Source organism: Stegostoma tigrinum, chromosome 4 (assembly GCF_030684315.1).
Source record: "Stegostoma tigrinum isolate sSteTig4 chromosome 4, sSteTig4.hap1, whole genome shotgun sequence".
Classification (NCBI taxonomy): domain Eukaryota; kingdom Metazoa; phylum Chordata; class Chondrichthyes; order Orectolobiformes; family Stegostomatidae; genus Stegostoma; species Stegostoma tigrinum.
The window spans coordinates 25,654,318-25,679,396 of NC_081357.1; the positions used below are offsets into that span (position 1 = coordinate 25,654,318).

General features: G+C 40.4%; 1 protein-coding gene across 2 annotated transcripts in view; it reads left to right on the forward strand.

The window, feature by feature from the left end:
• The window catches only part of ak9 (adenylate kinase 9), a 298,446-nt gene that overhangs the window by 28,769 nt on the left and 244,598 nt on the right, over positions 1-25,079 (forward strand). For both annotated transcript variants that reach the window (XM_059645225.1, XM_059645227.1), the window contains exons 7-10: positions 7,804-7,980; positions 13,861-13,983; positions 14,130-14,204; positions 23,931-24,032. In XM_059645225.1, the coding sequence (XP_059501208.1) occupies positions 7,804-7,980; positions 13,861-13,983; positions 14,130-14,204; positions 23,931-24,032 (477 nt within the window). The remainder of the gene's footprint in view (positions 1-7,803; positions 7,981-13,860; positions 13,984-14,129; positions 14,205-23,930; positions 24,033-25,079) is intronic.

The following is a 25,079-nucleotide window of genomic DNA, read 5'->3' on the forward strand; positions in this document are numbered from 1 at the left end:
GGACTAATACCTAATATTCATTGTTTTTCTTTATCTTCAAATAATTAGCACTGCTGCAAGCGTTGCACTTACATCTCACAGCTTGTGCACACTGCCAACTATTCAACCATGAGAGCCACATTACCCAAACAGATTACACCGCATTCATTGATACCCTTCCCTTGTTTTTAGGACAAGATGCTGTCCACTGTGTGGGGCTGAAAGCTCCAAGTCCCTTACAGCCATATAGAAGGTGATACTTGTCATTATTGGAGTCGCTATGATGAGGGATGGGACCTAGAAGGATAAAACTTTAATACTTGGAAATAAATATAATGGCAAGCCCAACCAGATGATCAAAGTTTTGGTGGCAGAGCATTTTGGAGATAGTGACTATAAATCTATAACTTTCAGATACTTATGAATAAGGGCAAGAATGGACCTCAGATAAAGGTGTTAAATTATGGAAAGGCCAACTATAAATGAATTAGACAAGAATTGGAGAATGTGGTTTGGGAGCAGCTATTCGAGGGTAAATCTACATCTGACAAGTGGGAATCTTTTAAAGGCTGGTTGATTAGAATGCAGGACAGGCATGTTCCTGTGAAAATGAAAGACAGGAATGACAGGATTTAGGAACCTACGATGACAGGGGAAAAATATCAGCATAGTCAAAGAAAGGAAGCATACCTAACATTGAGGTAACCAAAAACAGGCAAAGTTCTCGAAGAATATAGAGAGAGTAGGAAGGAGCTCAAATAGTGAGTCAGGAATCCTAAAAGAGGCCATGAAATGTCCTTGGCCAGCAGGGTTCAAGACAATCTCAAGGCATTTTACACATATAATAGGAGCAAGAGTGTAGGAAAGTGTAGGCCCAATCAAGGATAAAGGAGGAGGTTATGTATGGAGTCAGAGAAAGTAGGTGAGATCCTTAATGCGTACTTTCTATGAGTATTTGTCAAAGAGAGGGGTGTGAGAGAAGTTGAGGGAAAGGTGTGTGAATACTCTCAGACAGGTCAATATGATGAAGGAGGAAGTGTTACGTGTCTTGAAATGCATTAAGTTGGATAGGTCCCCAGGGCCAGATGGGATCTATCGCAGGATATTGTGGGCGGCAAGGGCAGAAATAGTTGAGGCCTTAACAGGCACCTTTGCATCCTCTTTGGCCTCAGGCAAGGTTCCAGTGACTGGAGAATTGCTAGTGTTGTTCCTTTGTTTAAGAAGGGAAACAGAAATAATCTAGGTAATTACAAGTCAATGAGCTTGATGTCAGTGGTGGGGAAGCTTTTGGAGAAGATACCAAGAGACGATTTATTCTTGTTTGGAAATGAATGGACAAGTTAGTGATAGGCAGCATGGGTTTGTGTGGGGAAGGTCATGTCTCACCAACCTGATTGAGTTTTTTGAGGAAGATGATTGATGAGGAAGGCCAGTGGATGTTATCTACATTGTCTTTAGTAAGGCATTTGATAAGGTATCTCATGACAGGCTGATACAAAAGGTAAAGTCTCATGAGATCCCAGGTGTGCTAGCTTGATGGATACAGTACTGCTTTGGTCATAGAAGACAGACAGTAACGGTGGAAGGGTGCTTTTCGGAATAGAAATCAGTAACTAGTGGTGCTCCGCAGGGATTGGTGCTGGGACTTTGTTGTTGGTAATATATGTAAAAGATCTGGAGGGAAATGTAGGTGGTCTAATTAGTAAGTTTACGGATGACACAAAATTAGCAGTATTGCAGATAATGAGGAAGATTGTCAAAGGCTATGGCATGATATAGATAGATTGCAAGTTTAGGCAGAGAAATGTCAGATGGGGTTTAATCTGGCAAATGCGAGGTGATACATTTCGGATGATCAAATTCAGGTACAAATTAGACAGTAAACGGCAGAACCCTTAGGAGTGTTGACATACAGAGAGATCTGGACGTACACGTCCCCAAATCCCTGAAAGTGGCAACACCGGTAGACAAGATGATCAATACAGCATACAGCACGCTTGCCTTCATTGGTCAGGGCATCGAATGTAAAAGTTGGCAAGTCATAGTACAGCTATATAAAACTTCAGTGAGGCCACGTTTGGAATATTGCATGCAGTTATAGTTGCCACACTACCAGAAGGACGAGAATGCTTTGGAGAGGTAGTTTTAACAGGATGTTGCCTGGTCTGAAAGGTTTTAGTTAGGAGGAGAGGTCGGATAAACTTGAATTGTTTTCACCTGAAAGACGGCAGCTGAGGACCACCCTGATAGAGGTCTACAAAATTAGGAGAGGCATATGAGAGGTGGATGGTAAGAGGGTTTTTTCTAGGATCAAAAGGTCAAAGTACGAGACGGCCAGGATTCAGGGTGGGGGGTTGTGGGAAGGCAGGGAAAATTTTTCACACAAATGGTGATGAATGCACTGCCAGTGGAGTTGATGGTAGCAGGCTCATTAAAAATATTTAAGGTGTATCTTGATAGACACATGAACCGGAGGAAAATGCAGGGATAGGAACTGAATTTGGGCAATAAGTAGTGGGTCTAAATAGGATTAGGAATTGGCATAGGTTTGATGGGCTGAAAGAGCCTGTTCCTATGTTCCTGTATGGTATTGCATAACTGCAAACTGGCCAGGTGGTAGTGAGGACAGTAACAATGAGAAAAAGACAGTGCCATTCGCTGTTATGCACACAGCCCCCGGGTCAGATACTGACAGAGTTAGAGCTAAATAAAAACTGAAAGAATTGTAAATGCTGTACATCGGAACAAAAACAGGAGTTGCTGGAAATGTTCTGCAAGTCTGGCAGTATCTATGGAGAAAAGATCAGCGTTAACGTTTCAGCGCTGATGACCTTTCCTTAGAACAGTTAAGGGTGCCGCACTCGAAACATTAATTCTGATCTTTTCTTCACAGATGCTGCCAGACCTGCTGAACTTTTCCAGAAACTTGTTTTGTGCCTAGTTTAGAACATTACTTAAAGAGAGGAATTTGCATATTATTACATACATATCCCATGATCTGCATCCATGAGGAAAGGATAGACCATGTTGGACAAAGTCACACATGGGTTCTACTGAAGAAATTTGCATGAACACTTTGATGGACGAGGCTACAATTGATGACTGATGCAGTGTATAACAAAATGCTTCGTATATGAGTAGATCTGACAGAAAGCCTACAATCAATGTTGTGGAACATGAGACAAATACCAACTTTGCACAAGACTTTCCACCGAGGTTTGGACCCCTCTCTTCAGCTTGTGGCCATGTAGTAGCAATAATATGATTGTAAATTCACCTGTAACACACCATATGATGGCTGGTGTCACAGCTTCTGTTGCAGCACTACCAGAAGTTATCCATTGTCTCATAAAATTTTGGGTTTGATTTTAATTTTAATTGAAAGACTGGTCATTCTTAATTATAGTCTAAGTTTGAAAGAGTCAATGTAAAATTGTACTATCTACAATCAAAACTCTGACCTTTCCAGTTGCCTGCCACATTAACACACTGCCCTGTTACCTGGTCAACATCTCTGTCTCAGGCTTGCTGCAGTGTTCCAACAAAGCTCAGCAAAAGCTCGAAAAACAGCACCTCATTTACCACTAGAGGACCCTGCAGCCTTTTGGGCTCAATATTGATTTCAATAACTTTTGGGCTTGAGCTCTCCCCTGTCCTCACCATAACACCCACACATCAGACTTGTTATCATTGCTATTACATACAAGCCATTGTTAGCCACTAACAGTCCCCATTAATAGCTGTTTGCCCTCCTAACCAGATCGTTATCCAGTCCTTTGTCCGTCCAGCTGTTCTTTCCTCTCTTTAGGCTCTGTCCACACCTATCGTTTACTTCTTATCCCTTCCCCCCACCCTATCTTCTGCATATAAACTGACGTTTTCCAAGCTATCATCAGTTTTGAGGGAGGATCTTTCGACCCAAAATGTTAATTCCGATTTTGCTCTGCAGATGCTACTAGACTTGCTGAGCTTTTCCAGCAATTTCTGTTTTTTGTTTAAAATTTTATTGGTCCTGCTTCGCTACGAGAGTCATTACAGGATGACTGACATCAACTGTTGCATTCTTGATGGCAACACCTCTACCATTCTGAGTTTACTTGACAACCTGTCAGCATTATCATGTAATGTAGTATAAACTTGTTCTCCCCTTCATTGCTATTCTTGCCATTCTTAGCCCTTCCTTCAGCTGGTGATTAACACGGAAAAGTACTGATTCATCAGTTGAGGTGAGAGTCTGAAACTTGGATACAGACACAAGACGTCTTCTCGGTGCAAGTTAGCACAACAAAATGGCTTCTAGGCTGTGAACTGTTAATTAATTCTGCTGGAGCTACATAAATAACTAACCCTCAGACCGCTGCAAAGGAAGATTATAAGACAATGTACCTTTCAGAATACAGCGGTAACTTGATAAGATAGAGAAGTACTAACCACTTTGAATGACCTTCAAGTGCAGGTGCAGCGGCTCTCTGTAGCAAAATAAAAATGATCTAAGTGTAGTGACATAAGTTGTTTACCAGTTAATATCATTGGACTTAGTAACTGTCAATAAAGCAATATTATGTACTGATTGGTAATTGTTTGAATATACTGTGTGATTACGCCTTGTACTGTGCTTTAAGAAAAATATGAAAATGTCTTTGTATTAGCCTGTGGTGTGAAGCTCCTCTGAAGAATACAGAAGTGCTCAACTTCTGTGTTTTCAGACGCTCTGTATCCGGCTGTATGAAGAAATAAAAGAGTAAAGTCTTTAACAGCCAAACTGATTGTGAGCGTTCATTGACCGATTGTGGAACCAAGATACCCCGTCGGGGGGTCGAGATTTTCAGCGAAAGTGGGTAGGTGCGTGGCACATAGTCATCAGCAGGATGTTTCCTTGCCCACTTTCAGCCTAATGCCTTAAAATATCATAGGATCAAGATTCAATGTCCCAGGGCAACTCTCACCTACTGTTTACCACAGTGTCGCCACCTCTGCTGGGTCTGCCCTGTTGGTGAAACAGAATATGCCCAGGACGGCAATGGATATTGTCAGTAAGGCATGAATTATTTTATAGTGAAGGCACCCACAGGAAGCAGTAATCATAATATGATTGAATTTTATTTTCAATTTATAGGAAAAAAGGCTGTGTCCAGAGCTGGTATTTTAAGCTCTAGTAATAGCAGTTGTGATAGCATGAAACCAGAGCTAGCTAAATCGAACTGGTACATTGGTTTAAGGATAAATCAGGAGAGAAGTAGGACAGCTTTTGAAGGTGATATTTCAGAAAACGCAGGCTAAGTATTTTGCAGCAAGGAAGAAAAAAATTCAAAGGGAGGACCCACCAACTATGCATAAATGGAAAAAATCAAAGAAGTATCAAACATGAAGAAAAACAAATAATTATACCCAAATGGCTGGCAGTTCAGAAGATTAATCAAAATACTTAAAAAATGCAAAGAATTATGAAAATATTAATAAGATGGGAAATTAGAATTTGAGAAATCTAACTTGAAATATGAAAGCAGATACAAGCAGAGTTTGTATAAATATTTAAAAAGTAAAGAATTAACACATTGAACATGGATCCTATGGAAAGCATGTCTCAGAAGTTAATAATGGATAATAAGTAGACACAGATTAATTGAACAGGTTTTTGCATGGCCTTTAATGTACAGAATGCAAGTGCTCAAGAAAATCACAACCACCTGGGAAATGATACTGAGCAAACTGTTGGAGTTGTGAGCTGCCAGATCCCCAGGCTTGATGGACTTCATCCTAAGGTTTTAAAATACCCTGGTTAGTGAGATTGTTGATATGTTGTTTTTAGTTTTCCAAAATTCCCTGGATTTGGAGAATGTTCCATTTGATTAGATATTGGCAAATATAATTCCTTTACTCAAAAAGGGAGGGAGACAGCAGAAAATTACAGGTCAGTTAGCTTTCAATGGTGTCAGAATCTATTAATAAAAACAATATTGCAGGGCACTTTGAAAACATTTAAGGTAATCAGGAAGCATCAACATGGCTTTTTGAAAGAGAAGTTATGTTTACCAATTACTTGGATTCTTTGAGAAATTAATACACAGTGTGTGTAAAGTGGGACAGTGGATGTATTGTACTTTGATTTCCAGAAGGTGTTAAATAAATCATTACAGAAAATAAGAGGTTGTGATGTGGGAAGTAACATATTGGCATAGGTAGAAAATTGTCTAGCTATCAGGAAACAGTAGGCATAAGTGGTAATGTTCAAGGTGGCAAGAATGTAATGAGTTGTGTGCCAATAAGGTTTGATTCGAAGCCTCAATTTTTTGAACAGTTTATAGAAAAGACTTGGATAAATGGACTGAAAGTACTGTTGCTAAATTTAAAACATAGATAAGGAAATATTCTTTTCACAAAGCATTGTGAATCCTTGGAATCTTTTTCCTTGAAATGTATTTAAAACAGAGTCTTTTTTTAAGGCGGAGATAGATTGATATTTTGATTATCAAGAGGGTAGGCAGGAATCTGGAATAATCAGATCAGCTATGATCTGAATGGTGAACCAGGCTTCAGGAATTGAGTGATCTACTGCTGTTCCTGATTTGTATGTTAACATATCTACTATTATTAGTGGGAGCAAAGAAAATGTTCCCAGCAGTATATGGGGAAGAAGAAATGGGTCATTAATGCCAGATAGCACATGTTGCTGAATAATTTGCTGTAACCTTAGAAAAACATCAACCTCTCCATGAATGTCAGATACTGTTGCATTTGCATTGTAAACATGAATGAGTTGTACCAAAATGCTTAAGTTCACTTTTCTATGTTATAAAGACCCCATTAATGAAGTAATTGACATGAAAGTCCACCTTGGAGGTTCAAAAGTAAACAATTGGAACAGCAGTCTCACTAAATTATTCTAAGCAAACTTTTAAATTCCTTGTTTTATACGTATTTTGTTTTTCACCCTTCTCTTTTCTCTCTCTTCTTTCTGTCTCTCAATCTACCTTTTATTTCTAATTTGAGTCAGTAATTCACCATATGAACAACTCTGTCATTTATTTTGGAGATCGTAGAACTGCTGATGCTGGAGAATCTGAGATAACAAAGTATAGAGCTGGATGAACACAGCAGGCCAAGCAGCATCAGAGGAGCAGGAAAGCTGACGTTTCGGGTCTGGACCCTTCTTCAGAAATTTCTGAAGAAGGGTCCAGACCCGAAAGGTCAGCTTTCCTGCTCCTCTGATGCTGCTTGGCCTACTGTGTTCATCCAGCTTTACACCTTATTATCTCTGTCATTTGTTTTGTTTGTTTCTCAATCCTTAAATTTAATTGGTTAAGTTTAACCTGAAATATCATTGGTTAAGGAGATAGACCATTAGACCCAATATTCATTGGGTCCCAGATGCCCCGTGACCTAATTACTTCATTGTCTATTTGTATTTCTGTAACTTGCAGTACAAATGTTATATGACCTAAAGGCTTCTGCGATTCCTAGAATATGGAACTCATTATTGTTCGAAGAAAAATCCTAAATATAATTAAAACAACACATGAAGACTTAAATGTGGAAATCATTAAATGTGTTATCATTAAATTTCAGTAATAATAACTTGTATGGTCATACGTATGTGAAAAAAAGTGAATTTGAATATTTGCACCATGATCAAATAGCATAAAACTCAGGAAGATTAAACAATGAGAGATAGTAAGAACTGCCGATGGCACAGATAACACAGTATGGAGTTGGAGGAACGCAGCAGGCCAGGCAGCATCAGAAGAGCAGGAAGGCTGATGTTTCAGGTCGGGGATATTGTGCAAGGAAATAATTTCAAGATATTTCTTTTATTTTTATTAATAGTGTCCTGATTATGACTTGTGTGAGCGTGTGTCTGGACAACGTCAAGATCCTCTCACAGGGAAAATATACCGGCAAGAACAATGGAACCCAGACAAAGGAGAAAAAGATAAAGCCAAAGCAGAACCTGAAGAAGAAGAGGCTGAAGAAGAGGAGGAAGTAGTTGAGGAGGATGAAGAGGTAAGCGTTTAATTTCCTGTCTCAATTCCTGCATTATTGCAATAATATTCTGAAAATTGAAGTTGCGATTTTGTGCTCCTGGTAGGAGCATCTAAATGAGATGTAACTCAAATTCTCCAATCCACAGTTCCTGTAAATGTGGCTTTCAGCAGGCAATGCTGGATTGCAGAAATGACGTATCTAACTGTTTAACAGAAACTAATTGTGAGGTTGCAGTTATGTTTCTAAGATGATTTCCTTGAATTTAAATAGCCTCTTAACAACAGCAAGAACTTACTACTATAAGACCATAAGAAATTGGAACGGGGCAGGCTGTCTGGTCCTTCAAACCTACTCTGCCATTCAGTGGAATTATGGCATGCCCGATATTCCTCATGACCACTTGTCTGTCCTTTCCCTATAACCCTTGATTCTTCTACTAATCAAGAATCAATCTATCTCAGCCTTAAAGATATGCAAGGACACTGTCCCCACAGCTCTCTGTGGCAAGGCATTCCAAGGACTGAAAATCCCCTTGAGAATAGAAATTTCCCCAGTCTCAGTCTTAAATTGGTGTCTGGTTCTAAACTTACCCATAAAGGGAAACAATGCATTTACCCAGCCTAGCCTGATAAAAATCCTTTATGTTTCAAAGATATCACCTCTCATTCTTCTGATTCCAGTGAGTAGAGCCCCAGCCTATTTAGCCCTTGCTCAGAAGACAGTCCTTCCAAACCAGGGATCATTCAAATGCAACTTCTCTGTTTCCATAGATAAGGAGACCAAAGTCTCACCACTACTTTGCACAGACGCAGTAAGACTTACCTATTCTTGTCCTCCAACCACCTTGATTACCTGCTAGCTTTCTGTGTTTCATGCGTAAGTACCCTCAAGTCACTTGTGTTATCGAGTCATAGAGTCATACAGCACAGAAACAGACCCTTCAGTTCAATTCGTCTATGCCGACCAGGTTTCCCAAACTAAACTAGACCCATTCGCCTGCATTTGGCCCATATCCCTCTAATATACTTGTCCAGATGTCTTTCAAATGTTATAACTGTACCTTAATCTACTACTTCCTCTGGCAGTTTGTTCCACACTCAAACAACTCTCTATGTGAAAAAGTTACCCCACGGGTCACTTTTAAGTCTTACTCCTCTCATCTTAAAATTATGCCATCTAGTTTTGAACTCTCCTTTCCTAGGGAAAGATCTTTTGCTATTCACCTTATCTATGCACCTCATGATCTTATAAACTTCTGTAATGTTCCTGAACCTCTGACTTTCCAGTATTAAATGTCCCAGCCCGTCCAGCCTCTCCTTATAAGTCAAACCCTCCAGTCCCAGTAGCACACTCGTTAATCTTTTCTGCACCCTCTCCAATTTAATAATATCCTTCCTTTGGTCGGGTGACCAAAACTGTACACAATACTTCAAGAGTGGCCTCTACCAACGTTCTGTGAACTGCAGTATGACATCCCAGCTCCTATACTCATGATGCAGGTTTCTGCAGTGTATCACCATTTAATAACAAAAGTAATTTGTGTTTTGTTCCCTCTTCCAAAAAGAACAAATTTACATCTTCCCACGTTACATTCCATTTGCCAATGTTTTTGCCCACTTACTTAATCTAACAGTATTTTGCTGTAAACTGTTTGTAGCCCACTCACAACCTGCCTCCTTACCCATTTTTGTATCATCAGCAATTTTGGCTGCAGTACGTTCATTTCTTTCCTCCAAGTCATTAATATATATTGTGAACAGTTACAGTTCCATCACTGATCCTCATCAAACCTCACTGGTCACGGGTTATCAACATGAAGAAGGACCCTTGGTCCCCACTTGCTGTTTCCTGACCATGAACCAATTCCCTATCTATGTCAGTATCCCACTTCCCACACCATTGGCTTTTATCTTATGACTTAACCTTTTGTGAGCTACCTTGTCAAGCACCTGCTGAAAGTCCAAAACCAACACATCTACTGGTTCCCCACTATCCACTCTGGTTAAAACTTTCTTGAAAAACTGTATAAAAATAAATTTTGTTGTATATGATTTCTCTTTCATGAATCCATGCTAACTTTGTTTGATTAGATTTAGATTTTGTCAATGTTTGCTATTACCTTTCCTAATACTGGATTCTAATACTTTTCCAATGAAGATATTAAACAAATCAGCCTACCGCTACTCTCTTATTGTTCACTTCCTGTTTGAACAGAGGTGTCGTATTAGTACTTTTCCAATCCTCTGTTGCTTCTCCAGAGTCCATAGACTTTTGGAAAATTACTACCAATGCATCCACTATCTCTGTAGCTGCATCTTTTGGAAACCTAGGATGCAAGCCTTCATGGCCAGGGGACTTAACTGCCTTAAGCTCCATTAGTTTGTCTAATGCTATTTCTTTAGGGATTGTTATGGTACTTAATTCCTCCCATGTATTCTTTAATATTAATAGAATTTTCAAAGTATCTTCTACCCTGAAGACTGATTCAAAAGGTCTGTTTAACTCCACTTCCCAGATTCATTTTCTGAGGGGTCTATATTCACTTTGATCTTGACCTTAACATAGAACATACATAGAACATAGAACATTACAGCACAGTACACTTCCTTTTATATATTTAAAGAAGCTCTTTTGGTGGTTTTTATATTCCTCACTAGTTTGCACTCATGGTTTATTTTCTGTCTTTAATTTTTTTTAGTGCTCCTCTGCTGGATACTGAATTTATCCCAGACTGACTTTGGCAGCTTTATATGCTTTTTCTTTCAACTTAATACCCTCAATAACTTCCTTGGTTAGCTATGGTTGGTTTATCTCTTTCTGAGAATCTTTCTTCCTTACAGAATTACTTTTGCTGAGAGTCATGAATTACCTTCATAAATGTCTGCTCCATGCTTGTTTACTGTCATTCTTGCTAATCTATCTGCCCAGGTCACATTAGTTAACTCAATCCTCATTTCGTTATAATTCCCTTCATTTAAGTTAAACACAGTTGTACCAACACAGATTTTTCAATCTCAAACAGAATATTAAATTCTGTCATTTTATGATCAGTACTTTCTGGGGGATGTTTTACTCAAGGGTCTAGGTCCGAAACGTCAGCTTTTGTGCTCCTGAGATGCTGCTGGGCCTGCTGTGTTCATCCAGCCTCATATTTTATTATCTTGGATTCTCCAGCATCTGCAGTTCCCATTATCACTGATTCATTAAACCTGTCTCATTACCCATTACCAGACCCAGATAATCTGTTGCTGGTTGCTTCCATGACATTTTTTTATTCATATGTGGGATGTGGGTATTGCTGGCTGGCCAGCATTTATTGCCTGTCCCCTAGTTGCCCTTGAGAAGGTACTGGTGATCTATCTTCGTGAATCACTGCGGTCTACCCGCTGTGGTTTGACCCACAATGCCCTTAGGAAATGTAGGAGCATACCCTGCTGACTGGGGGCAAAAATGCAGGAAGCAGACATGATTCAGGCAAATGGAAGCTGTTTATTGAGCTGGAAACTGGTTGATGCAGGGAAAGAGCCAATAAATCTTCCGCAAATCGGAAGGGAGATCAATGGCACACTCTGATTTTTTTACAGTGAAAATACAGCACTTTATACACTTTGTGACAGTGATCAAATACAGTGCAGTCACTTTTCTTCTCTCTTAATCCACACACCCAATCCTGTGATGTAATCAATGATGGGCATTCCTATGGACAGCCCCAGGTTCCCATGGTCTTATGGCGTTTGTAATCTCTAGGCCTTGGCATCTTTCTATGCATCCTATTCAAAATCCAAAAGCTTACTGGCGACGGTCCTTCGGATCTGTTTCAGGCTTTCTATCTCTAAGGACAATGTGAACTCTATGATTCATTGTACTACATGCACGTTATTTTATCAAATCCAGCAATTCCTCTAATATTTCCCACTGTCCCTATTGCATAATGTTAAAAAAATCAATTATTTTAAACTAATTTCTGTATGGTTAGTTACTATTATGAAGTTAACTACGAAGTGTAAAGTTATACAACTACTGCTATTAGCATTTTGTAATTTATTGGTTGTGAGCAATCTAACTTGTTCAAGGCATAAGAGGAGGTATCTCCTAAGGCTAGTTAACCTTCACATCTAATCTTAAATGTTATTTAAATGCTGGTATTATATTCTGGTTATGTATTGAAACCAACTTCTATGATTGAAGTATTTTTAAATAGAAACCATTTAATATCGCAGGTAGTTTCAAAGAAGCAACTATTTACTTCGGAATAACTTTAGCTGTTGACCTTGCAGCTGCTTGGAGACTTAATCTAGCAATTGATGTTATTGATTTACTGTGACTATCATCCTTTCATTAATAAAGCTGGAATTCATCGTTTATCTGTCCTAAGGCACCCTTTAATCAAAACTGTCTTGGATGGGAACATACTGCGTTCTTTTACTGACCTAGCAGTTCTGTTCAAAGGCAGCATTGTCTTTCACAGTGTGAACAGCCTGCTTAGTTTTGTTTAGCTTCTGTCTGCCATCTTGTAAGCAGGTATGGACTGTTTAGTGTGGTCAGATACAAGTCACCTTACATGGCTGGTATAGGTCACCCCTACACGGAAGGAATTCCAGGATTTTGACCCAGCAACAGTGAAGGAATGATGATATTTTCCAAGTCAGAATGGTGGAGGGCTTGGAGGGGAATTTGCAGGCAGCCATTATCTGCAAGGAAGTTATCCTTGGTGTTATGTGTGAATTCATTGCCACAGCAACCCTTTCCAATTTGATTAACCCAATCAACCTGAAGAATACAGTCAACCATGATTAAGGCTCTATTATTTTTATATGTTCTGATTATTTGTTGATGTATAGCCTTTCCCACAAGTGGCTATATTGCTCCTACCAATGCCTTCTTTCTCTTACCTCTGCCTAAATGGACTCTACACCATTTGAGCCTAGATCATCTCTCACAACTGTTCTTATTTTATCTCTTACTAACAGTGCTACTCACCACCATTTCCATCCCTCCTCTGTCTCTGAAAAGTCAAATTGATTGTTAAATTGCTAGTTTTGATCTCCTTATAACCATGTTTCTGTCATAGTTAAAAGATCATTACTTCAATTTGTGCCGTCAGTTCATTTACCTTATTCTGAATGTTTGGTGCATTAAAATACAAAGTCTTAATGTTTGTTCTATTATTGAATTTCCCTGTACTTTATGGTTCCTTGGTAAAATATGACATTCACACATTCTGTTCCTTCCTTTGATCTTCTGGCAACAACCAACTCCCATCGCTAACCTGCAATCCTACCTTCACCCCTACTATTGATTTTACAATTTCTTCAATCTCTTCTGGTCCATCTTCTACCTGAAAAAGACAGCTTCCTGATGAGGACTGACTGTCATATGGACTGCCTTAAGACTCAGACTACTATTTCTGGGGCTAGCAAGCTAGACTGTATTCATCGCTTATACACAATTGCCCTCATCTCTTTTGCCTACCTGCATCTGAAGGTTAGTTTTTGTTCTTGTTGGGAGCAAAACTTATATTTTCCTGAACACAGCATTGAAAATAGGGTACAAATGCCAGATGATTATTTGAGGTCGGCTTGTAGAAGATTGTAGCCTGGTGGTATTTATTGTAACCTTCTAATTTGTCTTGCTTTTTAGAAATTGTTTATGTTTGGGGGAAACAAGCACCTGCTGAAGGAACGGTTACATGAGATCTCATGCTAATATCAAGTACAACAAAAAGTATATTTCTACATAAAACATATTACCATATTAATGTATGATTTTTTTAAATGTTACAGGCCTTTCTCCTGATTTTATTTAGCAATTGCCTGTAGGATCTAACCTCATTTTATTAATGATCATCTCAAAGCTAAATGCATCAATGAAATATACTTTCTGAATGTTTGCAATTAGGATGAAGGTTTAGATCTTGATGCAGGCCTAATTGCACGTTTAGTGAAGAGACCTGAAGATCTTCGCACAACTATTGAAAAACAAGTCGCCCTATACAAAGACAAAATGTTGAGGCTTTTAGAGGTAAGGAATAATTTCATAGGTTTTCAGACTTGATATTTTGTGACTAAAGATGTTTTTGCAGCACCTGCAGTATTCTTACATTTTTACATTCTTATTATAATATAATTGTATTTCCCGATACATTTTTATATGTCTAATCTGTACAGGATTATATGGCTGATCATGATCGACAAAATGTGATGGAATTGGATGGAAACAACAAGCCAGATGAGTTGTTTGTGGTAAGAAAATTGTGATCAAGCATTTTAACAATGCCATGTTTTTAATCTTTATTGAAACAATTCAATGTCAACTATTTGAAGTGTGGTGAAGTCAGAAGATTAAAGTGCATCCGTAGAGAAACTACTTCACTCGATTGGAATACATACCTGAGAGTCATTTATTGACAAATTTCAACATTGTAAAACTATTTTAATGTTTTCCCTATTTCCAAGTGCATGGATGAGGCCTCGAATCCCACCACTGCAGATGGTGGAATTCTTCTCAGGAATTAATAGCCTAATTATGATCATGAAACCACTATCAATTGGTTCTCTATTGTCCTTCAGTCAGGGAAATCCGCCAACCTCACTTTGTCTGGCCTATGTGTGAATCCAGACTCACGGCAATGTGGTTGACTCTCAACTGTCCTCAGTTGTAACAATCATTATGAACTCTCAACAAAGAATTGAAACTGAATAGACCATTTGCCACTCACAAAAGACAAAGGCTTAAATAGCTATGCCTGCAAAGTCCTTCTCACAGACATATGGGGGAGCTCCTGCCAAAATTGGGAGAGCTCTCCCATAGACGAGTTAAGCAACAGCATGGCATATTCATACACACAGAATCAGACCTTACACATAATGCGCCAGACACCACCATTACCATGATAACAAAGTGTGAAGCTGGATGAACACAGCAGGCCAAGCAGCATCTCAGGAACACAAAAGCTGACGTTTCAGGCCTAGACCCTTCATCAGGTCTAGGCACGAAACGTCGGCTTTTGTGCTCCTGAGATGCTGCTTGGCCTGCTGTGTTCATCCAGCTCCACACTTTGTTATCTTGGATTCTCCAGCATCTGCAGTTCCCATTATCACCACCATTACCATCCCTGGATATGTCCTATTCCATTGGCAGGACAGAACCAGCAGAGTTGGCGATACAGGTATTTCCGCTGTAACGCATGTGTCGTTAACGTGAATTGGCTGTAACATGATTGATGAGTGGTGGACGCTATTTAGATAATATGAACTTTCTACTGTACAGTACAGTGATTTTGTATAGTGATTTCCCTAAAATCCAATTTTCTATGCCAATTTTCTATAGCACAATTTTCTAAAGCGCGAGGTTGCACAAGAACTCAACTGTCATATTATGCGAGAAATACTTGTACAATTATAAACAGTTGGAATGGAGTTACCCTGGAAATCCTCAACAGTGACTCCTGACACCATGATGACTCATGGAATGAGGTTAGACATGGGCAAGGAAACATCCTGCTGATTACCACTCCTCACCTGATGAGTTAATGTTCCTCCCATGTTGAACAACTCTTGGAAGAAGTATTGACGGTGACAATGATGCAAAATATACTCTGAGTGAGGGGGATTTCAATGTCCATCACCAAGATTAGCTTGGCAGTAGCACTACTGATTAAGCTGCTTGGTTCCTTCAGGTCATAGCTGCTAGACTCGGTTTATGGCAGGTGGTGAGAGAACCAACAAGAGGGAAAAACATACTTGACCTGGTCCTCACTAATTTGCATGCCACCAGTACAGCTATCCATGATAGTATCGGTAAGAGTGACTAGATAGTATCGGTAAGAGATTCCTTGTGGAGCCAAAATTTATGATTATTTGGAAAAGCACAGTTTGATTCGAAATAGTCAGCATGGCGTTGTGAGGGGCAGGTCATGCCTCACAAGCCTTAATGAATTCTTTGAGGATGTGACAAAACGCATTGATGAAGGTAGAGCAGTGGCAGGATTCTTGGCAGTTTGGAGGAACCGCGGGATCTTGGGGTCCACGTCCATAGATCCCTCAAAGTTTTTACCCCAATTGACAGGGTTGTAAAGAAGGCATATGGTGTGTTGGCTTTCATTGGCAGGGGAATTGAGTTTAAGAGCCACGAGGTTATGCTGCAGCTCTAAAAACTCTGGCTAGACCAGACTTAGAATATTGTGTCAGTTCTGGTCACCTCATTTATAGGAAGGATGTAGAAGCTTTAGAGAGGGTGCAGAGGAGATTTACCAGGAGGCTGCCTGGACTGGAAGGCAGGTCTTATGAAGAAAGCTTGGGGAGCTAGAGCTTTTCTCATTGGAGTGAAGAAGGATGAGAAGTGACTTGATACAGGTGTACAAGATGATAAAAGGCATTGATAGAGCAGATAGCCAGAGACTTTTCCCACAGCAGAAATGACTGGGCTGAAGGGCCTGTACTGTGCTGTACTGTTCTATGTTATCTATTTAAAATTATGACTTTGCAATTCCAGCTCCAGCACATCTCTGCAGGAATTGCTTAGGATAGTGTCCTAGACCCAATCATTTTCAGTTACTTCATCAATGACCTTCCCTCCACCATAACTGCAGAAGTGGGAATGTTTGCTGATGATTAATCAATGTTCAGCACCATTCACAACTCCTCAGATAATGAAATAGTTGCATGTCTAAATGCAGCAAGACCTGGACAGCATCCAGAGTTGGGTTGGAAAGTAAGCAACCATGGCTTCCTTCCCACATTAGGGAGCCTCCTTCCCTCCCAAGTGAATTCTACTGCTGCAGCACTCCCCCTGGGTGAGATCTCCGCGTTACATTTGCCAGACAATGACCACCACTAAGAGTCAATCTAAGTTTCAGCCTTTGGTGATAATGGCATCATCATTGCCGAATCCCTACTACTATCTAGAAGAAGAAGGGCAGCAGATACTTGGAACATCAAGCCCTCTATGCCACTTACCATCCTGACTTAGAAGTAACAAGGTGTAGAGCCGGATGAATAGAACAGGCCAAGCAGCATCAGAGGAGCCGGAAAGCTGACGTTTTGGACCTAAACCCTTCTGTAGAAATGGCGGAGGGGAAGGGGGTTCTGAAATAAATACGGAGAGAGGGGGAGGTGGATAGAAAATGAATAAAGGAGAAGATAGGTGGAGAGGAGACAGACAGTTCAAAGAGGTGGGGGTGGAGCCAGTAAAGGTAAGTGTAAGTGGGGAGTTTGGGAGGGGATAGGTTGGTCCAGGGAGGACGGACAGGTCAAGGGAGCGGGATGAGGCTAGTACATATGAGGTGGGGGTGGGGCTTGAGGTGCGAGGAGTGGATAGGTGGGAGGAAGGACAGGTTAGGGAGGTGAGGACAAGCTGGGCTGGTTTTGGGATGCAGTGGGGGGAGGGGAGATTTTGAAGCCTGTGAAGTCCACATCGATACCTTTGGGCTGCAGGGTTCCCAAGCAAAATATGAATTGCTGTTCCTGCAGCCTTCGGGTGGCATCGCTGTGGCCCTGCAGGAGGCCCAGGATGGATATGTCATCTGAGGAATGGGAGGAAGAGTTGAAATGGTTCACAACGGGGAGGCATAGTTGTTGCGTGCAAACTGAGCATTGGTGTTCCACAAAGTGGTCTCCAAGCCTCTGCTTAGTTTCCCTGGTGTAGAGAAGGCCACAATGGAAACAGCGGATGCGGATGCAGGTGTAGCACTTCCTGTGATGCCACCAGCAGGTTGCAGGAACAGCATCTCATATTTTGCTTGGAAACCCTGCAGCCAATGGTATCAATGTGGACATCACAAGCTTCAAAATCTCCCCTCCCCCAGTCACATCCCAAAACCATCCCAGCTTTTCCCCACCTCCTTCAACCTGTCCTTCCTCCCATCTATCCCCTCCTCCCACCTCATGCTCCACCCCGACCTCCGACCTACTAGCCTCATCCGGCCCCCATGACCTGTCCGTCCTCCCTGGACAGACCTATCACCTCCCTAACTCACCACCTACACTCACTTCTACTGGCTCTACCCCCGCATCTTTGACCTGTCTGTCGCCTCTCCACCTTTCTTCTCCCTTATCCATCTTCTATCCGCCTCCCCCCTCACCCTATTTTTTCAGAACCCCCTTCCCCTCCCCCATTTCTGCAGAAGGGTCTAGGCTTGAAATGTCAGCTTTCCTGCCCCACTGATGCTGCTTGGCCTGCTGTGCTCATCCAGCTCTACACCTTGTTGAATCAGATTCTCCAGCATCTGCAGTTCCTATTATCTCTGATTTTGTTGTATATCACTGTTCTATCAATGTCACTGGGTCAAAATCCTGCAGCTCCTTCCCTAACAGCATTCTGGGTCTACCCACAGGAAATGGCCTATAGCTATTCAAAAAGGCAGCTTGTCACCACCATCTCAAAGGCAATTTGAGATGGGTATGAAATGCTAGTATGACAGACACACTCACATCCTGTCAATGAATGTTTAAAAATTCCCATTTTAAATCATTCCAATTTTATTTGAGTCTCAGGCAAAAATTGTACCATTCGAGAACCTCTTGGCTATGCACTTCTTCCTGTTATATACACCTTCAAACCATGGCTGAATTTAATTTGCCCCAATTGAGTAGAGCGCATGTAAAATTCCCAGGTAACCCTTCCACTGCCCTTTCTCAGCAGGAAAGTAGGGGAATGGGGTTGCGGCTTGGAGAAGTGGCTTTCGTTCCACATTAGGGAGCCTCCTTCCCTTCCAAACGAATCTTACTCCTGCAGCACTTCCTTCCCCTGGCTGAAATCTCTCCACTACATTTACTATCATCAAAATTTGCGTAGAGACCCTGTTGCCTGAAAAGTAGGATTCAAACCATTACTCAGGTATTGTTCCCTTGTGCAACTTGTAAAAGGCAGGGAACTGACTCAGAACTTAATTAAATAAACCTTTCTTTATTTAACTCTTCAAGTATAATACTCATTATAAGACATTCATTGCAACATTTGCATCTTATTTTATCTAACAAGTTCAACTTCAATTCACTTTATTCAGTTTCACTCAATCTTACTTAATCCACATTTAAACCAAACTCTTATTGACTCTCTAACTTTGGCTTAAATCAAATACTAGCCTGATTTGAGTGAAGAGGCCAACTTTAGTTCTCTAAGTAGGTCTTGCCTCATGGTTCTTTGTCTTCTCTGAAGGTGACAACAGGGCACGTCCTTCTCAAATATGTTCTGGAATGCTTCTCCTGAGAAAATTCCTTTGCTCTACTAACTTATCTGAAAATGTGCTCTGTTTCCAGCAAGTTTTTTTGTCACTCAGCAAATGAATTGATCAAAGGCTGATCAGATTGTTCAATCTCAGAGAATGGTGTTTAGTGGGCTAAAAAAAACTCACAATGTTTACCCTGAGTGGTAAACAGCAACATTCCATGCTCCATATAAGGTAGTTTAGTGCCTGTATGTCTAAAGCCATAAAACCTGCGTTATTTGGTTAACACAGGAAACTGCTGGTCACGACATGTCCTGGCTGCAGTTTTAACTGAGAGTTTAACTAACTTGACCAAAATTCCAAGCATGGTTGATCATGGGTGATTTTAATCTGCACATAGATTGGGCAAATCAAATTAGCCACAGTACCATAGAGAAGGAATTCCTGCAGTATATACGGGATGATTTTCTTGACCAGTATGTGGAGGAACCAACTCAAGAGCAGGCCAGCTTAGATTGGGTACTGAGCAATGAGAAGGGAATCATTGCCAGTCTAGCCGTGCGAGACCTCTTGGGAGGAGCGACCATAACATGGTAGAATTTTTGCAGCAAGATGGAGAGTGAGGTTTGTTGATTCGGAGATTAGGGTGCTGAACCTGAATAAATGAAACTACGAGGATATGAGGCATGAGTTGGCCTCGATAGATTGGGTAGAGATACTGAAAGGGATGACAGTGGATAGACAATAGTAAACATTCAAGGAATGCATAGGGTAACTGCAACAACTGTTTAGTCCTGTCTGTCCCAAAAGCAAGATGGATAAGAGGCCAATCCATGCCTTACAAAGGAAATAAGAGATAGTATCTGATCCAAGGAAGAGGTATATAGATTGGCCAAGAAAAATAATAAATCTGAAGATTGAGAGCAGTTTAGAATTCAGCAAAGAAGGACTAAGGAATTGATTCGGAAGGGGAAAATAGAATACGAAAGTAAGCTTGCAGGGAACATAAAGACCAATGCTAAGAGTTTCTTTTGGTATGTGAAGAGAAAGAGATTAGTAAAAACAAATGTAGGTCCCCAACAGACAGAAACGGGGCAGTGTATATGAGGAGACAAAGAAATGGCTGAGGAACTAAATACATACTTTGGTGCTGTCCTCAAAAGAGGACACAAATCAGATTCCGGAATTGTTGGAGGATGCAAGTTTTAGTGAGACGGAAGAACTGAGGTTGATCAATACAAGTAGAGAAATGGTGTTGGGAAAATTGTTGGGATTGAAGGCTGATAAATCCCCAGGGCCTGATAACCTACTTCCAAGAGTACTTAAGGAAGTAGCTGTAGAAATAGTGAATGCACTGGTGGTCATCTTCCAGGATTCTATAGACCCTAGAACAGTCCCTGCGGATTGGAGAGTGGCTGATGTCACTCCAATATTCAAAAAGAGTGGTTGAGAGAAAACAGGGAATTATAGACTATTGAGCCTAATGGATGTGAGTTTGCTCGCTGAGCTGGAAGGTTAGTTTTCAGATGTTTCGTCACCATTCTAGGTAACATCATCAGTGAGCCTCCGACGAAGCGCTGGTGTTATGTCCCGCTTTCTATTTATCTGTTTAGGTTTCCTTGGGTTGGTGATGTCATTTCCTGTTCTTTTTCCTCGGAGGATGGCAGATTGATTTGGAGCCAATCTGCCATCCTCCGAGGAAAAAGAACAGGAAATGACATCACCGTGGGAAATGGCATCACCAACCCAAGGAAACCTAAACAGATAAATAGAAAGTGGAACATAACACCAGCGCTTTGTCGGAGGCTCACTGATGATGTTACCTAGAATGGTGACGAAACATCTGAAAACTAACCTTGCAGCTCAGCGAGCAAACTCACATCCAGAACCTCAACCTGAGCTACAAATCTTCTCAAAACTCGCTATTGAGCCAAATATTGGAAGTGGGGAAAATTCTCAAATCCATTGTCCAGGATTTCATAACAGAGCATTTCAGAAGCAGTGGCAGGATCGAACAGAGTCAGCACGGACTTATGAAAGGGAAATCACACTTGACAAATCAGTTGGAATTCCATGAAGGCGTAACTAATAAAGTTGACAAGAGGGAGCCAGTCATTGTAGTATATTTGGACTTTCAGAAAGCATTTGACAGTGTACCACATAAGAGATTAATGTGCAAGACTAAAGAGCATGGGACTGGCGGAACTGTATTGAAATGGATAGGAAACTGGTCAGCAGAGAGGAAACAAAGAGTAGGAATTAACGGGTCCTTTTCAAACTGGCAGGCAGTAATTTGTGGGATGCCACAGGGGTCGGTGCTAGGACCCCAACTATTCCAAGATATGTTAACGATTTGGATGAGGGAACAAAAAGTAACATCCCCAAGTTTGCAGATGATACCAAGTTGGGTGGGAGGGTGAACTGTGATGAGGATGCAGAGATTCTTCAGCATGATCTCGACTGTTTGGGTGAGTGGGCAAATCAATGGCAGATGCAGTATAATTTGGATAAGTATGAGGTTATTCACTTCGAAAGCAAAAACAAGAAGGCAGATTACTACCTCAATGGTTGTAGACTGGGAGAGGGAAGCATGCAGTGGGACCTGGGCGTCCTTGTGTACCAGTTACTGAAGGTAAGCGTGCAGGTACAGCAGGTGGTAAAGAAGGCAAATGGTATGTTGACCTTCATTGCAAGAGGTTTCGAGTACAGGAACAGGGATATGTTGTTGCAGTTGTACAGGGCCTTGGTCAGACCACACCTAGTAGATTCTGTGCAGTTTTGGTCTCCTTTTCTGAGGAAGGATGCTCTTGCTCTCGAGGGAGTGCAGCAAAGATTTACCGGGCTTATTCCATTCCAGGGATGGCGGGTCTGACATATAAGGAGAGATTGGCTGGGTTGAGATTGTTTTTCCTGGAGTTCAGACAAATGAGAGGGAATCTCATAGAGACCTTAAAAATTCTAACAGGATTGGACAGGGTAGATGTAGGGAGGATGTTCCCACTGGTGGGTGTGTCCAGAATTAGGGGTCACAGTATGAGGATTCAGAGTAGAAGATTTAGGATAGAGATGAGGAGTCATTTCTTCGTGAAAAGAGTGGTGAGCCTATGGAATTCATTACCACAGGAAGTAGTTGATGCCAAAATGTTGGATGTATTTGAGAGGTGACTATATACAGCACTTGGGGCGAGCGGGATCAATGGTTATGGGGAGAAAGTAGGATTAGGTTATTGAGATGTATGATCAGCATGATCATGAAGAATGGCAGCGCAGGCTCAAAGGATCAAATGGCCTCCTCCTGCTCCTATCTTCTGTGTTTCTATGTTTCTGTGATTGTGGCTCTTAACCAGCCTAGCAACCATTTCTGCAGTTGGTCACCTAACCAGAACTCCCACTTGACATTCTACTTCTTATCATTCAAAAGAGCAATGAGTAAAGGTAATTGTCATTTCTATCAGATGTGATCGATATTGCTTTTTATAGCAAATATATTGTACCCCATTTTAGGACAGTAATTTCGAGAAAACAATTAAGGGATGTCTGGTTTGAAACTGAAAACTAAGAATGAAATAAGAACGACTTGTCGCTCATGATTTTGCAATGTCACAAAGTGCATCACCGGAAATGAAGTACTTCTGAAGTGTCAGCACTATTGTAAAGTAGGGAAACATGGCAGCCAATTGCACAAAATGAGGTCCCACAGACAGGATTGAAATTAACAGCCTGATAATTTCTTCTTTAGTAACACTGCTTGAAATGCAGTTCTTTTTTGAAATCCTGAAGGGCAAGTGATGCTTCAGTTCAACTTTCATTTGAAAAACAACACCTCAGACAGTACAGCATATCTTCAGTACTAATTGACATGTTGGCCTAGATAGTTTTGCTCACACTTGAATTCATGACACAACTCAGAAGCACGTGCACAATCAACCGAGCCACAGTTTACTATCAGCTCTCTGATGAAGGGTCTAGGCCTTATACGTCAGCTTTTGTGCTTCTGAGATGCTGCTGGGCCTGCTGTGTTCATCCAGCTTCACACTTTGTTATCTCGGATTCTCCAGCATCTGCAGTTCCCATTATCTCTGACCACAGTTTACTCCTTTGATTGTTAATTTTCTGAAGAAGGGTCTAGGCCTGAAACGTCAGCTTTTGTGCACCTCTGATGCTGCTTGGCCTGCTGTGTTCACCCAGCTCTACGTCTTGTTCCCCTTTGATTGTTACTTAGTTCAGAGAAACCCCTGCTCCCAGACAAAATGCTTTTGAAAGTTTCATCTCAGTTCAAATTGAAAAGTGCAATATAATATTACATGGACTAAATTATCCAAAGCATGCAGAATAGTTTACTTCAAATAACCTGGAGTTATTGAAAAAATGCACAATTTCATCTAGAAATAAAGATCAAAAAATCCTTTGGTCCTGTTACCTCATTTTCTTATTCTCCCTACAAGTATATTTTTCCACCTTGTTAAAATTACTTCTGACTAATGTCTTATTCCACATTAATCTGTTTTTCCCATAATTTTATTCCCTTCTACTTTCCATTTTTGGAACAGATTTTTGAACAATCAAGTTTTCAGTTTACTAGAATACAACATTAGGAATAATTTTGAGGATTTCAAAAAGTCATAACAAAACTTTGTTTAATTCATCTTTTATTTATTGCAGATACAAGCTACAAAATACTGTTTTATATGCAGATTGTTAATGAGCCTGTAGTTGTTTGTAATTGAAGTTTGAATGTGTTCAAACAATATTTCTTTCTTAAGTGTGCTTTTTGAGGAGTTTTTTTTTCTTTGCTTTTTAGTCAGTGTTGTACAAATTGGAATTCCTGGGTTTACAACCTGCAGCTCTAGTACAATCCCTAAATGAAGAAGATGAAGAAGAAACACCAGAAGACATTGAAGATGTGAGTAATTATTCAGGAAGAACAGCCGTGTTCTATTTAAGCATTGAACTAATGTCTAAATTTATTTTTCAATTTATTTTGAATTCTCCATGCACCTTGACATCAAGCATTGCTACCACTGGGCATCACTACCATAGACTAATGTAAGGTAAGCTTGGCATGGGAGAAAGCACTGTAAATGGTTCATCCACAAACATTTGTTGATCGATTTATTTTGTATTTTAATCTCTTGTCAGCAAGATATGGATTACTGAAAAAATCCACGGTCTTCTGCTTCATCCGTCATTGCACAGAAAAGCATCTTGGGTTAAATATACGTAAATGTTGTTTTCAGTTTTCTTCTTCCGATGATCCCTGACTCACACCTGTTCTGTCCATTCTTGAATAATCTCATTATTGAGCTGACTTGCATTCAGACATAATTCCACCTAAATATATGTGGCAGATAGTGTTCCTCTCTGATTCTGTTTATTCTGATTTAATTGAAGGCATCATCCATGATTAAATTGTAACAGTCATTGTGAAGTCACAGTTTGGTACAATATGGTAAATTATTTCTTCGAACTTTATTCTCGTGATTTGAAATATTTATACTTTACCGAAATCAATGAATGTGTTTTTCCAATATGTTGGAAGAATGGTTACAATGTAGAAAAAGATCATGTGACCTATAATGACCATGCTGGTTTTCAGCAAGAGCAACTCGGTTAACCCTTTCTCATTCACCTGTAAATATATTCTTTTTAGATGCTCATTCATTTCCCTTTTAGAAACTTTATTGTATCTCCCTCTATTTCACTCTCATTTCGTACATTCTGGATCCTAATGACTGAATACATATAAAGGTCTTTCTGCATGTTACCACTGGTTTTTTTTATCAATCACTTTAAATCTGTGTGCCCTGGTTCTCAGCCTTTCTGCCAATAGAAACAGTTTCTCTCTATTTTTATCATGTAGATCCCTCCTGGCTTTAAATGCTTGATCAAATCTTAATCCAACCTTCTCTTTTCTGAGAAGATCAACCTGCAATCTGTTAAAATCGCTGAG